At 39.3% G+C, this 17,017-nt stretch overlaps 1 protein-coding gene across 2 annotated transcripts; it reads left to right on the plus strand.

Annotated features, from left to right (window-relative positions):
* Nucleotides 1–1,788: 1,788 nt before the first annotated feature.
* ZNF24 (zinc finger protein 24) lies at nucleotides 1,789–14,436 on the plus strand. Of its 2 annotated transcripts, none has more exons than XM_012447258.3 (4): nucleotides 1,789–1,879; nucleotides 5,578–6,079; nucleotides 6,328–6,475; nucleotides 8,860–14,436. In XM_012447258.3, exons 2-4 carry the CDS (start codon nucleotides 5,660–5,662, stop codon nucleotides 9,396–9,398), a joined length of 1,107 nt encoding a protein of 368 aa, XP_012302681.2. In that variant the 5' UTR covers nucleotides 1,789–1,879; nucleotides 5,578–5,659; the 3' UTR covers nucleotides 9,399–14,436. The 2 variants fall into 2 exon arrangements, with proteins under 2 accessions (XP_012302681.2, XP_012302682.2); XM_012447259.3 differs by having other exon boundaries at nucleotides 1,806–1,889.
* Nucleotides 14,437–17,017: the final 2,581 nt, after the last annotated feature.

Here is a 17,017-nt window from a genome sequence, read left to right on the forward strand (position 1 = left end):
ATTTTAAATGATCACGTCAGCAGCTATTTTATGGTATAAAATGCCCAGTTACTCAAGAGGCTGGGAGAATCACTGAGTCCGGAAGGTCGAAGCTGCAGTGAGCTTAAGACTGTACCACTGCACTACAGTCTTAGCTCACTGAATGAAGACCCTGTCTCAAAAACAAACAAACAGAATATAATCACAGGAAAAGTGTTCTGTAAAATTCTGCAACATTTTTAACTTCCACAAGGTTTCGTTTTGAGATTTATCATTTTTGTCTTCCAACATTAATTAGATGTAAAAACTCTTAAAACAAAGATGCCTTCAGTTAGCCTTTAAGAAAGAAAAGAGGGAAAGGCTGGGAAGAGGAGCCAAGCTGCTTACTGGTCCTATCCAAGAAGCAGAATGAAAGTGCTGGATTTCTGACGCTTCCTGCAATGAAGAGTGTTAGCAGGGGTTGTGAGAAGAGCTCTGGTCAGAGTGAAAAGCAGTGCAATACTATCAGCTGCTCGCTCACTTGCTCTCTCATTCATGAATCTAGAGAGTCTAAGGGCACTTTGGGAAGGGCATTTTCCCGAATTAACCAAAAAGTCGAAGCCTGAAGACACCGGAATGCTTATAGAAGGCTGGACCTACACTTTTGACACGTCCTTAAACAACAGGGCTCCTTTGTATGGTGTCTGATGCCAGACATGTGACCTAAAGGCAGCAATGTAATCAGCTCACTATTTATTTATTTATTCAACAAATATTTATCGAGTTCTCTATTTACCAAAGACAGTCAGCATCCTGGGACTAGGATGGGATACTGTGGTGAACAAAACAGACAAGGTCTTTGCCCTTAAAGGACTTACAGACAAAACAAAACAAAAAACAAGTAAATAAATGAAATCACTTCCATCAATAATAGTGCCATGAAGGGTCATGTGCCATGAAAGGCAGACTGTGAGGCTGAGGATCCTGGGCCACAATGAGCTGAAGAGCTGCAGTGATTGGGGGCGCCAGGGACTGGGGGTACGGGCAGGCAACAGACCACAGGGGCCTTACAGATCATTATAAAAAGTTTTTATGCCATAAATCATTATGGCATAATTTGGAGGCCTTTAAATGGGGGAGTGAAGTGGTCTGATTTGTAATTTTCAATGATCGCGTCAGCAGCTATTTTATGGTATAAAATGCCCAGCTTGAAAATGACCATGCATTCTACAAACTCACCGTGACATCACTGCCAAAACTCTTGTCTCTTTTGGTTTTCCTGACAGATAAATTGGTCAGAATTAAGCTCCGTGACATAAGTAGTGGGAGCCAAAGATCTGAATCACGTCTTGGTTTCAAATCTTGCTACCCACAACTGAGTTGTGAGCTCTTGTCAAGTTATTTACGGTATTTGTGCCTCAATTATCTCAGCTGTTAAATGGGGATAATGAAAGTTCCTATATCATTTATTTGTGAAAACAAATGACATGTAAAGCACGACGACACCGCCTGGCACAATGTAGTAAGCTTTCACAAATACTCGCTTTCATTCCTTCTTGCAGGGGATTACTGAGAGGATCCACAAGATAATGCATGTGAAAGGGCTTGCGAAACTGTAAGGACTATCTTAATGGCAGAGTTCTCTTTTTTTCTTTTCTTTTCTTTTCAACGGTCCCGAGGACGCTGGGCTGTTCGAGGAGAGGCGCGAGGGCAAGCGCAGCCTCAATGCGGTTATTGTCGTGGGGCCGCCCCTCCCCCGCCCGGGGCGCTTCTCCATGGCAACGTGGGCTTCACCTCTCCCCGCCTCCTCGGGCCCGCAGACCGGAAGCAGCCCGCGCCGGGGGCTTCTGGGAAAAGGCTTCTTAGCGGCGTTTCTGCGTCTGTCGTGGACAGCGAAGCTGCTGCGGTTCCTGAGCCGGAGGTTTGCGCCGGTGTGCGGGGACGTTATGAGAGGGAGGGAGACACCGGGCTAGGGTCTGCGGCCGTCTTAGCAGGAGCCGGCGGGGAAGCCTGCTCCGGACCTACCTCAGCTTCCCGAGAGACGCGGGGAACAGGCCGCAGCCTCCGCGCCTAGCAGTTATGGGGCGGGGAGAGGTAGGCTGGAGCGGGAGGCCTGCTTGGGTCTTCGGCATCTGCGGAGAGTCCTCTGACCCTCCGTGTCCTCCGAGACCCTCATCTTCCCCCTCCCCCACTGGCCGGTTTTGTTCTATTTCGAGGCCCTGGCGTATCGCGGAGGATTCTGGGAGTCGTGTTGGGAGGAGGCGGGAGTGGGGCGGGGCTTGCGCGGGGCTGCTGGGATTTGTAGTCTCTCCGGCCGCGGGCGGAAGTGCCATGGTTCCGACGCTGTTGTCACAGGGTGGCCTTTGGTCATCTGAAATCCGCTGTCTTGAGTGCTGGGAAGAGGGGCTAGAGGACGTTGGGCCGGGGTCGGGCTACACAGCGGGTCAATGCGGCAGTGAGGTGGGCGATCACCTGGGACTAGGTACCCTGCCCAAACGTTGCCGGGACCGTGGGCCTTCCCCTCCATGTCCCACAAGTGCTCTACAACGTAAAAGGAAGAGAAATTTGTGTAGAAATACTTGAACCATTGATAAGCAGGTCTTGGAAGAGAAACGAATGAGTGTTGGCTAGACCTTATTTATAAGGCCACCACACTCCAGAATATTTAATTAAACCAGTATGTATTGTCTGATAAGGCCTTTTCTGATTCAGTCTTCATCTTGCTTGAGTTACAATAAATTTTTTTAAGTTGTTATTGTTCAGATTCTGGGCCCTGAGTAAATAAAAAGAGTAGGCTGAATTGCTCATTGCTAGTATGTGACGTAAACAACAGCACGGGCATGATAGTGCAAATAATAAAGGTCCAGGAACAGCATACAGTTTTCCTGAAGGTAGAAGCTGGGGAGTGAGTCATCCAGTGTAAGGACAAGACACTGGACCACTGCAGGAAGTTAAGGTGCTTATGTGAGTGCCTTTTCTTAATAGAATTTTCTGCGATTAATGCCTATCATTATAAATATAAATGTACTTGTGGTGTGATGGAAGACTGAATATTTACATATTATGTGCAAGATAATTTTTCAAAAGTATGTGATCTGTTTTTCACATATGATCTTTTCAATATTACGTGATCTGTTACTTAGCAAGTGAACATTTTTTCACATATATTTTGAGTCCAAGGAGTTCTTAAACACCTTAAAAATATTTAAGTTTTTAAAAAACATTTTGTAAAGAAAAATTTTTTAAGCACGTAATAATAAAGCGAATCTTCCTTTTGAGTTGATCTGTGTGTGTCAGGAAACACCAGTTCTGAATTGCAAATAATGGGTTCCACGGTCAGGCACATTTAGAAAGCACTGAAGTAGTCTGGTTCTTAATTGGATTCTTCTGATTATTGACATAGTATTCGTTGTCTTAGTAGGTTATGATTGGCAAACTTTTTCTTTAAGTGGTCATGTAGTAAATAAGGTCATGAATAACTTACCGATAGTGCTACAGTCTGAGAAATATGTTAGGCTATTTCATCCTTGTGTGAACATCATAGAATGTACTTACACAAACCTAGATGGTGTAGCCTAGTACACATTTAGGCTATCTGGTATAGCCTGTTACGCCTAGGCTACAAACTTGTACAGCATGTTACTGTACTGAATGCTGTAGAGAATTGTAACACAATGCTGAGTATTTGTGTATCAAAACATAGAAAGGATAGAATAAAATATGGTATAAAAGGTTTTAAAAAAAGATATGCCTGTATAGGGCACTTACTATGAATGGAGCTTGCTGGATTGGAAGTTGCTCTGAGAAGTCAGTGAGTGAGTGGTGAATTTGGAGGCCTAGGACATTATTGTACACTCCAATAGACCGTATAAACACTGAACCCTTAGGCTACACTACATTTATTAAGAAAACATTTTTTTCTTCAATAATTAACCTTAGCTTACTGGAACTTTTTCACTTGCAAACTTTTACTTTTTTTTTTCTTTTGAGATGGAGTCTTGCTCCATCACCCAGGCTTGAGTGCAGTGGCCCGATCTCGGATCAACGCAACCTCTGCTTCTCAGGTTCAAGCAGTTCTGCCTCAGCCTCCTGAGTAGCTGGAATTACAGGTGTACAGCACCATGCCCAGCTAATTATTGTATTTTTAGTAGAGACGGGGTTTCACCATGTTGGTAAGGCTGGTCTCGAACTCCTGACCACATGATCCACCTGCCTTGGCCTCCAAAGTACTGGGATTACAGGTGTGAGCCACCACACCCAGCCAACTTTTAGGTTTTTTTTTTTTTTTTAAACTTTTTTACTCTTTTGTAATAATACTTTGCTTAAAATACAAACACATTGTACAGCTGTACAAATATATTTATATCCTTATTCTGTAAGCTTTTTGCTATTTTTAAATTTAATTTTTAGAGACAGCATCTCTGTTGCCCACGCTGGAATGCAGTGGTGCAGTCATAGCTCACTGGAGCCTTGAACTCCTGGACTTTAGTGATCTTCCTGCCTTAGCCTCCTAAAATGCTGGGATTACAGGCATGAGCCATTGCACCTGGCCAATTTTTTTTTTTTTTTTTTTTTTTTGCTTTTGGAACTTTTTTGTTAAAGGCTAAGACAAACACATACCTAGGCTTACACAGGGTCTGAATTATCAATAACATTGTTTTCTACCTTCACATCTTGTCCCACTGGAAGGTTTTCAGGAGCAGTAACGTGCATGGAACTGTCATCTCCATGATAACAGTGCCTTCTGTAATACCTCCTGAAGGACCTGCCTGAAGCCATTTTGCAGTTAACCTTTTTTTTTTTTTAATAAGTAGGAGGAGCACACTCTAAAATAGTGTAGTATAAAAAAGTATAGTATAGTAAATACATAAACCAGTAACATAGTTGTTTGTTATTGTTACTGTTTTTTTTCTTTCATCATTCTTCTCTGCTTAGTTACCAAGTTTTATGTACCATATATAACTGTATGTGCTAAACTGGCAAAACAGCAGGTTTGTTTACACAAGCATCACCACAAACATGTGAGTAATTTGACCTTACAACAGCTACAGTGTCACTAGGTGAATCTTGAATTTTTCAGCTCCATTATAATCTTATGGGACCACTGTCATCTATGTGGTCCTTCATTGACCCCAATGTCATTATGTAGTACATGACTGTGTTAGGTGTTTTTAGTCCATCTAGTCTGTCAAAACTACTCAACTCTGCTATTGTAGTGTGAAGTATGAATAAATACAATTATTTATGGAAACAGTCATGTTAATTTCATATCATTTCCACATGTCATGAAGTATTCATTTGATTTTGGGGAGCTCCATTCCCTAAAATATCATTAGGGATTCATTTAATTTTAGGGAGCTCCATTCTCTAAGGCACTGTGGTGAAGACCACAGCCATTTAAAAATGTGAAAATTGTTCTTCATGCAAGTGTTGTACAGAAATGGGTGGCAGGCTAGATTTGGCCATGAAGCTGTAGTTTGCCAACTCCTGGTGTAGGTTATTGGTTGAAGTTTGTACTTCAGTCAAAGAACAAGTATCTTTTACTTCTTTTATCAGTGTAAGTCCAAATTCTTAGGATATTTTTGCTCATTTATGTATTTTATATTTCTTGTACCTCAGGAGTACCGTGAAGAAAACGGGGTGTTGCCCTGAGGCTTATATTCTGCCTCAGTTGTCCTTTCCTGAAGTATTATAAATCAGAATGTCTGCACAGTCAGTGGAAGAAGATTCAATACTTATCATTCCAACTCCAGATGAAGAGGAAAAAATTCTGAGAGTGAAGTTGGAGGAGGATCCTGATGGTGAAGAGGGATCAAGTATCCCCTGGAACCATCTCCCTGACCCAGAGATTTTCCGACAGCGATTCAGGCAGTTTGGATACCAGGATTCACCTGGGCCTCGTGAGGCTGTGAGCCAGCTCCGAGAACTTTGCCGTCTATGGCTCAGGCCAGAGACACACACAAAAGAACAAATCTTGGAGCTGGTAGTGCTGGAGCAGTTTGTTGCCATCCTTCCCAAAGAGCTACAGACTTGGGTTCGAGATCATCATCCAGAGAATGGAGAGGAGGCAGTGACAGTGCTGGAGGATTTGGAGAGTGAACTTGATGACCCTGGACAACCGGTGAGCTTGCTTCTGTCATTTCCTGGGTGAGAAGCACTGCCATCGCAGTAGGCAAAGCTGCTGAATTAATTCCACTCAACTAAGTTGATGTTTATGCCTTCTCCCCCATTCCCCTACCACTCCCTGTTATCTGTGCTTCTTTGCCATCTAGGCCTCTGCAATATATGTTTTATGGAGTTTCTCTTACATGTTTTTAGTTCTGATTCTCATTAAAATTCCTTCTCTGAATCAAATCTTTCTGTTTCCAGGTTTCTCTCCGTCGACGAAAACGAGAAGTGCTAGTAGAAGACATGGTATCTCAAGAAGAAGCTCAGGGATTACCAAGTTCTGAGCTTGATGCTGTGGAGAACCAGCTCAAGTGGGCATCCTGGGAGCTCCATTCCTTAAGGCACTGTGGTGAGGACCAGAACTCTGTGTGGGCCAGAGGGTGAAATAGAGTGTAGGCCTTTTGTTCAGAACTTTGCTTGCTCTCACTGGTGGGGATGTGGGGGAATCAGATCACTCTCAACCTGATACAAGATCTTGATTTATTTCTAATTAAGTTGATTTTGCTGGCCTCAGACCTTTTATTCCTAGACATTAACATCTTCAACCTTTTCTTCCCTTTCAGTCTCCTTCCTAAAAAGACTTGCCCATGTCAGGCTAGCATTTGCCTTACTTTGAGCAAGCACCCACCCATAGACCAAGTCCCTCTATTTTGCATTCAGTATTACTTGTCATCTGTTTTCCATCCTTTTACTTTCAATCTTCTTCCTAATTCTATTGGTACAGTAAGCTTACCTGAAGCCTCTTCTAATTTCTTTGTTGTGCATCACTGAAGTCTTTCTAAATATTTAACTATTTTGATTTTCTTCAACTCCTACCTAGAGTCATTTTCTTCTAAGAAGCTTCTTTTGTAGAAATGATACTTGGAGTAATTTTTTTCCTTTGTCTAAGTATTTATGCAAAAAAAAAAAAAAAAGACTCCTTGGCTATAGTATGCTCTAAATGCAGAAAAAACTTTTTTTTTTTTTTTTTTTTTTTTTTTTTTTTTTTTTGAGGCGGAGTTTCGCTCTTGATACCCAGGCTGGAGTGCAATGGCGCGATCTCGGCTCACCGCAACCTCCGCCTCCTGGGTTCAGGCAATTCTCCTGCCTCAGCCTCCTGAGTAGCTGGGATTACAGGCACGCGCCACCGTGCCCAGCTAATTTTTTGTATTAGTAGAGACGGGGTTTCACCATGTTGACCAGGATGGTCTCGATCTCTTGACCTCGTGATCCACCCGCCTCGGCCTCCCAAAGTGCTGGGATTACAGGCTTGAGCCACCGCGCCCGGCCAGAAAAAGCTTTTTTAAAAGCTCATAGTTGTATTAATTCACTGAGACCAGTCTTTCCCAATATATTGGCAATTAACACCATAAACTTATATGTATCCTTTGATATAGCCCAGTATATTCCTAAAACTGCTGGATTGCTTTCTTATGTTTATGTGAACTAAGATGAAATTTTGTTTGACTTTGCTTTGGTAATCATTCCTTGAGGTAGTTGGAGATGATGCTGGGATGCCACTGAATGAGATCTGAGTAGGTTTTCTTCACATCTGAGGGGACAGTGCCAGCCAATCAGAGCTTTGGGGATTTGTCTTAAGTCTGCTGAAAATCTGCAGTTTTACATGTTTCATGGGCCATTCTGTGCAATAAAGTTTGAGAAGCATCATCCTTGATATATGGGGCTGATATTTTCAACTTCTCATCATCTGAATTTTAGAATGGCTTTTCACCCATAAGTCTCTTCCACACTTGGGCATTTCTGTTTCCTCTGTGCTGTTTGTCTCCACTTAATCTTCACACTCACTCCTTTGTTTTTCAAGTCTCCAAGCCTCAGTAGCCCCCTCTAATCTTTCAGTCTCTTTCTCTTAGCCTTATCTCCTGACTTTATCTTTTTGTTAATTATTATTTTCCTCTTTGCTGAAAGCAGTTCCTCACCCTGTATGAACTGTATCTTAACTCCTTAAGGCATGAAGTTTCAGAAAAGTCTTAAATGACACTTGTGTTATCTCTGCCTGAATGGGAGCGATGGTACCACATGTTGGTAATTCAGGCTTTCCTTTCATTGGACACATTTCACTGAGGCTTAGTAATAACCGTTTTTCTAAGTACCATGACAAATACCACACAGGGCAAGCTTCTTTTATTGGAAAACTTTCATTTATTAGGGGCACACTGAATTTTTATGTCATGTCTTTAGTTAACATAGGTTGCCCCCAGCTTATCATTGGCCCTTCTTGTCAAGACTCCTGTGTTCTGCTTTTAATCTAATATTGACTGTGACTTGACTTGTCTTGTTCATTTCAGAAATAGCCACTTTCTGACATATTTTTTTAATGTACATCTTCATATTTTGATGTGATTTCTCATTTTCTCAAAGCAAAAGAACATTATAATGATTTTCTAATAACCAATTTTATTTGATTTTATTTGTACAAAATTTTATCCATACCTAGCCACATTACTTTGTCTCCCTAACATCTTATAATCTACCATCTTTCTGCCCTTTATTTTCTGACTACTATTTATAAACCACTTGTCTATGTTTTATTCTGATAGAATCTCATATCATGATGTTATACTGTTATTTCAGAGTAATTTCATTTTTTTCTCTTTTGAGAATAGGCCTTAACACCAGTTTTAGAGTGATTTATAGATGTGTGCAAGCAAGCTATTTTAGTTCACTAAAAAAAATTTTTTTAGGTTCCTTTTTCCCTGAATAATGAGTGATATTTACATTTTCTGTTTATTTCAGATGATGATGGTAGGACTGAAAATGGAGCACTAGCTCCAAAGCAGGAGCTTCCTTCAGCAGTAGAATCCCATGAAGTTCCTGGCACTGTCAATATGGGTGTTCCTCAAATTTTTAAATATGGAGAAACCTGTTTCCCCAAAGGCAGGTTTGAAAGAAAGAGAAATCCCTCTCGAAAGAAACAACATATATGCGATGAATGTGGAAAACACTTCAGTCAGGGCTCAGCCCTTATTCTTCATCAAAGAATTCACAGTGGGGAGAAACCTTATGGATGTGTTGAGTGTGGGAAAGCATTCAGCCGAAGTTCCATTCTTGTGCAACACCAGAGAGTCCACACTGGAGAAAAACCTTACAAATGTCTTGAATGTGGGAAAGCCTTTAGCCAGAATTCGGGGCTTATTAATCATCAGAGAATCCATACTGGGGAGAAACCTTATGAATGCATTCAGTGTGGGAAATCATATAGTCAAAGCTCAAATCTTTTTAGACATCAGAGAAGACACAATGCAGAAAAACTTCTGAATGTTGTGAAAGTTTAAGGAATTGAAAAAAAAAGAATCAGCACTCAGGTCTTTTTCTTCAGAAATGAAGACAAAATTTAAAATATGAAATGATAAAGAATAGTTTTTTTCCCAATTGACTGTCAGAAAATCCACTGGGAAATGTAAAAATCTTCACTCACCATTACGATTTTATCTTGAAAGAAATGGTGTCATATCTGCCTAGAAACTGAAATTTTAAACTTAATTCAGGTCTTAATGCCTAAATTTTCCATGTGATGTTTATAGTCTCTATTACTTTTCCAAATAATGAACTACCTGATTCTTTGTCCCTTTCTTGAAAGTTTCCTTTAAGACAAATAACATTATTTCTGCATTGATCATTGAAATGTTCTTTATAAGAATACATTACCTTATATATTAAAAGGCAACATAGGAATTACAAAATCTGAAAACTATTTTAAACCATCTTTTAAAAATTTACCCTTGTTTGCTTTTACCTAATTTGAATATGCATTTGAGAAAACGGAGGATAAAGGATGGCTAAACGCCTCAAAATGAGCCATAAGATCTCAGATAAGAAGTGTTGGTAATAAAACATCAAAAAGTGAATAGGACATCTAGATTGGGGAAGATATACAAATACTTTGATCTTAGAATTGAAGTGTATCAAGAATTTATCTAAATGTATTCTGCCTGCAGGAAAATTCAAAAGCTACTCATCCTCTATAATTTGGAGTTATTTTACTAATGAAAATAATGTTTTTCCATATATTATTAAAAAGTATACAGTCTAAACAATTTTAAAATAATGAAGGTAGAAATTGTAGCACTAGGGAAAATTTTGTAGTGGATGGCAGGGTTAAAGGGCAGATGTAAACATAAGGGTGATGGTCTGTCATGGCTTTTAGAAAAAGAGATGAAGATTGAATTCATCATTATTTTGCCTTCATCTTTGTTAAGGACAGAAAATTCCCTAACAGGTGGACAAGTATCAGGTTACCTATTTTTTATTCCTTTGGTACAAAAGGGTTGAACACCAGGCTAAAAAAGCAGCCATGCATTTATTATTAAACATTTTCTACCGACAAGGCACTGTGTTAGGTACTGTACTCCTACCATAAATAGGTAGGTATTTCTTCCACTGTAAATCATAGGGGTTTGGTACAAAGCTGTTTTATGTAAGTTAGCCTCTTCCCCTTGTCTGAGCATTCCCCCGGGGAGGTCACCTGTAAGGTTCCCAGAACTGTAGTTCTCTTACCAGGGTGTTGTATTTGGAGGGGGAGGAGAACTTGGCTCAAAGAGCTAGCCGACTCTCCAGTGTTCTTCAGAGGTGAGTCCACAATACTCTATCACAATTTGGAAGTTTGTAAATCATTTTAAAGAACTAATCAATCTCTAATAGCATTGAGGTTGTACGTACATGTTAAGTTGAATGGACCATTCTATTTAAAAAAATAAACAACTAGACTATTAACAACTAGTTTATTAACTATCCTATCAGAATTGAATTATTTTTTTTAATTTTCAGTCTTAACACATTTTTTAAAATGTATTAAAGTAATACATTGTAGTAGTAGGATTATATACTCCTTGGCTGAGAATCCCAAGTACTGTGGTTCTACTGTTTAGTAGAAAACTCTGGAAGTTAAAATATAGAATATGAGAGAAGGCTTTTCCATAATGGGCATCACTCTTTGGAAAATGACCCATGTGAATATAAATACTTCCTAGTTCAGAGATTTTGGTTATATCTGGTGCTAGGATCAAGTTTAAAAATGGAAGGTGAGATTTTGCATGAGCCTATTAAAAAGCATAGTAATAAATGCAAGGCCAGCTGGTGGAGAAGTGAGGCAGAATGGAGCTTGTTTATAGATTTTCTGATAACAATTATAAGAAATGTGCTTTATAGATTAAGATTTATTGAAGTATAAATATGTAGTAATGATATAATGTATTTTAAGTTATACAAGAAAATGTAGGGACTTTTGTTTGGGTCTTTTTGTGGCTGAGGGGAAACAAGTCAATGTCCAATAAAGCTATAAACTCCTCTGCTCTAAGATAAGTGATGAGTTGATTTATTTATTTATAACTGGCTTCTTTCCAAGTAGGTTTTGAGGTGGCATATTTGGAAGACAGCTGGGATGACAGAATTCTTGTATCAGAGTAGGTAAGAAGGGAGCAACTTCTCAATGGCTGTTATGTCATGCTTTTTAAGATCGTTTATACAAGGAAGCTTCCCTGTGATAGATTTATCATAAATGCCAAAGATACTTGGTAATGTGAGTGTAGAAAAAGTAGTATTAGGGTTGGCACATACTGTTTTTGTCTTGCCAACTCTAATATCTGTACATTGTTCAGAAAGGATTCTGAGGCTAAGGTAAAGCTCTGTGGGGAAAAGGGACTGGACCAAAAACAAAAACAAAAACTGGATGGTGGCACACAAGAGGAGGAAATAAGATGTGTACTTTCTATCTCTGGTTAGGCTTAGTCCCCACTAGACAAATAGATTTTAAATAACTATGTAGTAATTTTTAAATTCCATCCACACATTCATTTACACCCACACAGATAGTCACAGAAATTTGGGGGAGTGCCTAGTTTCTGATGAAGTGGTGATGTGACAATTGCCAAGCAGTGGCATAGCCAGAACATCTGTTTGGTTTGCGAATGAGCAGTCATTTTAGGTCATGCACACTGCTGATATCTGCCCAGTAGCTACTGAGCATTTGCTGGTTTTTTTCTTCTGTCTTTGGTGGAGGTTAAGCTCCCTATAGTCATACCCAGTTGGTACTTGATCTTTAGCAATATGTCTCATATTCATGGAAATTGAAGGGAGGGTTACATGTATTGAAATAATCTGCATGCTAGGCATTGGATTAGACACTATACCTGTCTCAGTTACATTTGTAGGCTAGGAAAGCAAGATTCAGAGATCATGTGGCTTGCATGTCACTGATTAGAGATAAAACTCAGATCTGGCTGGTTTGGTAGACTCCAGGGACATATGCACCATGCCATGGGTGGTGACTATTAAACCTTTATAAATTTGTGTTTATGGTTAACAAATGTGAAAGCTATTAAACGTTGCTGGTTTGAATTTTTTACAGTACAGAAATGTAAAATGAAAAAAGGATATTTCCTTTCACAGTGTTACACAGAACTCATAATAATTTGGTTTGTTGTTCTTCCAGATTTAGGCATATACTTATTTAATCAAAAATGTGTTAATAGCTGACACCTGTGGTTGCTGTGCAGGCACTGTTTGACATGCTTTATCATGGATTAACTCTTAATTCTCAGCTACCATACAAAGTAGGAATAACCTCATTTCACATGCACTACACTGAGACATGCCTCCTCTCCCTCTACATTGATGAAGACATTCTTTTTTCATAACTATATACTATTTATGTTGCACGAATATCCTTTAATTCCCCTATGGTTTGATAATTAGGTTCATTATAGATAAAGATATAGTTAACATTCCTGTACATGTATTTTGCTACTTGTGTGGGTATTTCTATAGGATGAGTAACTAGAAATTTATTGGATCAGAATGCACATTTGCAATTTTGAGGAATACTACCAAAAAGATTTTATCAATTTACAACTCCATCATTAGTTAAGAGTGCCTGTTTGCCTACTGTCCTGCCAACCCTGAATCCTTAAAAATTTTTGCCAATCTGAAAGGCAAAATTTCTTTCTTTTCTCTGAATATTAATGAGGAGGAACATCTTTTCATGTTTCCTGGCCATTTGCATTTCCTATTATGAATTGCTTTTGCCCATTTTTCTTTTTTAATTATGAAAGTCTAATGACTATCCTCTCGTTGTATAAAACATAACACAACTTTGAATAGAGAGACCCTTTTCTCCAGTGCTGCCGATCACATTCCACTTACAGTTTAACATACATCCTCTAGTCACCTTTCCATACAAATATATATACACATAAAAACACTTTTTACATAAATAGGATCTCATGTTCCGTAGCTTGCATTTTTAAATTTTGGTCTCAAAAACACAGATAACAGATCTTTAAATTTCTTTAATGGTTGAATAGGATTGGATATTATGAAAATGCCGTTATTTATTCCCTTAAATTTTTTTTCCTCTCACTATTACATTGCCAAAGTAAACATCCTATTCAGGTGTCTTTGTGCATGCATGTGAATATTTCTTGAGGCTGGAGTCCCCAGTAAGGTGGATTGTTGGGTCAAAGAGTTTGTTCTCTAACCACCTTTAGTCTTCCCAAAGGCCTTCATAACTGTATATTCACCAACTGTATGGAAAGTATTCATTTCCTCATATAACCATACCTCTAGTTGATAGTTTTTATCTGTTGGGCTAAAAAGAAAAAAGAATCCTTTCTTATTTTGCATTTCCCTGTTACCAAAAATGGTGAGATTGGGGTTCTTTTCATGATTATTGGCCATTTATAGTTTTACTGTGGATTGTTTGTATCTTTTACCTGCTTTCTATTAGGTTATGTGTGGATATCTTTGTTTGTTCAGCATCTCTTTCTCCATCTTCTGGTAACACAACCCTTATTTATTTGTGGGGAACCCATTCCCTGTGGTTTAGGTGAGCACATGACCAGGCCTGGCCTCCTGAGTCCCACAGCTTCCTAGCCACAGTGATTAAAGAATGGGTATATAACTTAAGCCAGGCTAAGGAGAGCCCTCAACAGAACTTCTGCTGGAACTACTGGAAAGAAGGCTTTATAGTGATCCCAGGAACCAAGGACCATGTAAGCCTGAATTTGTGCCATGTGGAGAGAGTCTGTCTGAGGAGAAACTTGGATGCTAGCAGAAATGTAAAGAGAACTAAGTTCCGATGTCATTTTTCTGGAGGCCCTAGATCCAGCTGTGCCTAAAGCCTGCCCTACCTCCGGACTTTAAAGTTTTGTGAGCCAATAAAGTCCCTTTCTTGTTTAAGATAATTGAATTGGGTTTCTGTTCTAATTAATATAGGTTATTTGTATTTTCTTATTGATTTGTAGAAAACCTTTGTAATTTTAAATTTTAGACTTTATGCACTATATAAGTTAATAAAATTAGCATGGCCTTCCATGATCTGGCCTCTGTCAACTTTTGCCATTTGTTACTCTACTCTCCCTATAACACATACCACACACATACACTTTACATTCCAATCGTAACTCAATATTGATGTTGGGAATGTCTGGATGAACAGCTTTTTACACAATTGCCTCTTTGGCTGTTCTTTTCTTTCTTCCTCTAGACTCATTAAACTGCAACTTAAGACTAGGTGTTATACTACTGAGTGCCGAACCCATCTCCTACCATTGTTCTTGGGGCATGTCCCTCAAGCATCCCCTGTATGCAACCCTTGGAGCCATTCCAGTGACCTCCATCCCCACTCCATGGTTCTCTGGCTCTTTGTTTCATTCTCAGACCTGTGGACTCAAGACCTGAATGAACACGGATCAGAGCAGCCTCACCCTGTGGGCTCTTGTCTATGGCAGGAAATGTAGCAATGTTCTATGTCTCCTGGCACCTCTGATTAATCACATCTCCCAAGATGGAGTTTTCAAAGACATGTCTTTCAAAATTGAGCAAAACATTTTGCAAGCTTTTATCAATACATTTAAATGCCTACTCTGGGTCAGGCACTGTTCTGGGATTTATATCTGTTGCTTGTGTGTGTGAAAAACTACATGGCAGTGGAAAACCAGCAGTAAATGAGAAACAGTTTTTTAAAAGAGCATATTGTATGTCATATGATGGCAAGTAGTTAAGGAGAAAATAAATCAGGAAAGGGATTCAAAATGTCAAGAAGGAAAGATACTGCAATTTAGATAGATTGGCCAGGGAAGGTTTCACTGAGAAAGTGACATTGGAGAAAAGATAGTATAAGGAAGCAAGCCATGAGACTGGAGAATGTTCCAGGTATGGAAACAACAATTGCAAAGCAACTTGATGTGGGAGCGATGCCTCATTTGTTCAAGAAAGCAAAGAGGCAAGTATGGCTAGAGCAGAATGAACGTGAGGGGGAGTAGGTGAAGCCAAAAAGATAAATGTGACAGTGGCAGGGAAAAGCTGGATCATGGAGGATCTGGTTAGCTATTGATAGAACTTTTCTTTTAATGTAATGGGAGACCATTAGAGGTTTTGAGCAAATGAGTAATGTCACAAGGTGCTGAGAACAGCTGAACAAAACAAAATCTCCATCTAGTTTATCTAAATTCTTAAAATGTTACTTTGCATATTTTCTTATAAAGGTAATAGGAAAAGTTGTTTAGAAATAAAAATCACCCAAAAAGTCACCCGAGTCCATAATCCTAATAACATCCCATTAACATTTTCTGTTCTCTACACACCTATATAAGTGTTCTAACATCTATATACCTCTCCCCATCTATATCACACCATTATTTACAACAAATATATATTTAGAAAATAAAAAATCTGTGTCTATATGTTGGTTTGTTAACCTTATGGCTTCCTTCTTTCCTCTGAACTTTACATCTGCTGCCTAAGGCTAATCTCTCCACTGGATCCAAGCTGTCTTCTCACACCTACTCAAAGACATACTCAATAATCCTCACCTTTTTCACATTATCAGTTTTTTCTGTCTTATGAACTTGTCTAATTAACATATAGATACGCTGTTTTTATCACTCACACAAAAACCTACAGGCCAAGATGGAGTATAGGGATCAGATCTGCCTGAACAAATATACAAAATATAGCAGACATAGACAAAGAATGGGAAGATACGATTCATGAGAGAGAAAAAAAGAAGCAAACTTGAATTGCCCATTTACTTGCCTGGGGAGAGGTTCCAGGCTACAGCATGGAGAGAGAGGACTCAGGCAGATACTGGCAATTTTCTTAAGTTGAGAAGGTGGAGCAAGGAGTTCTGGAGGCCAAGTGACCAGCTTTTGCAAGGCAGAGTACCAGAGAGGAGATAAGTGCACAGAAAGAGAACAGTGGAGATCTGCAGAGTCCCTCTCAAGTATTCAGTTGAGTACTTAACAAGCACATATATGTAAGACTACCTGAGTTTGGGGAAAGAACTATCCAAAAGGATTAGAGGGAAAAATCACTGGAACTCACGAAGGGACAGGAATGGTAACATCAGCCAGAGTAGAAAACCTCACAATTCATAGAGCATCAGGGCAGTGATTCTCAAGGGCAATTTTGTCCCCCAGGAGAAATTTTTGGTTTTCACAACCAGGGAAGATGGGCACTACTGGCATCTAGTAGGTAGAGACCAGAAATGTTACTAAGTAGCCTACAGTTTATAACAAAGAGCCCCAAATGGCAGTAGTGCTAAGGTTGAGAAACTCTGGGTTAGAGTATTAGGGAAGGATCTTGCCTACTTTGTGGAGAAAAATAAATGCTAAACACCGCGTAAAAACTTAAAAGCAAGACCTGAGAAGATAAACACATCCCAGAAGAAAGCTCAAGAGTACAATGCCCCTAAATTGGACATGAACATGTGTACATGTGTGTATTTTTAAAATACCCAACACACAACAAGACACAATACACATGTTTGGTATCCAATTCAAAATCGGTCATGCAAAGAAGCAGGAAAATAACTCAAAATAATATGAAAGATAATCAAAACTGACCCAGAAAAAGACAAATAATTAGTAGAGAACATGTTAAAACAATTACAACTGTA

The sequence above is a fragment of the Aotus nancymaae genome, unplaced genomic scaffold (genome assembly GCF_030222135.1).
Source record: "Aotus nancymaae isolate 86718 unplaced genomic scaffold, 86718_ANA_hifiasm-v0.15.2.pri h1tg000020l, whole genome shotgun sequence".
Classification (NCBI taxonomy): domain Eukaryota; kingdom Metazoa; phylum Chordata; class Mammalia; order Primates; family Aotidae; genus Aotus; species Aotus nancymaae.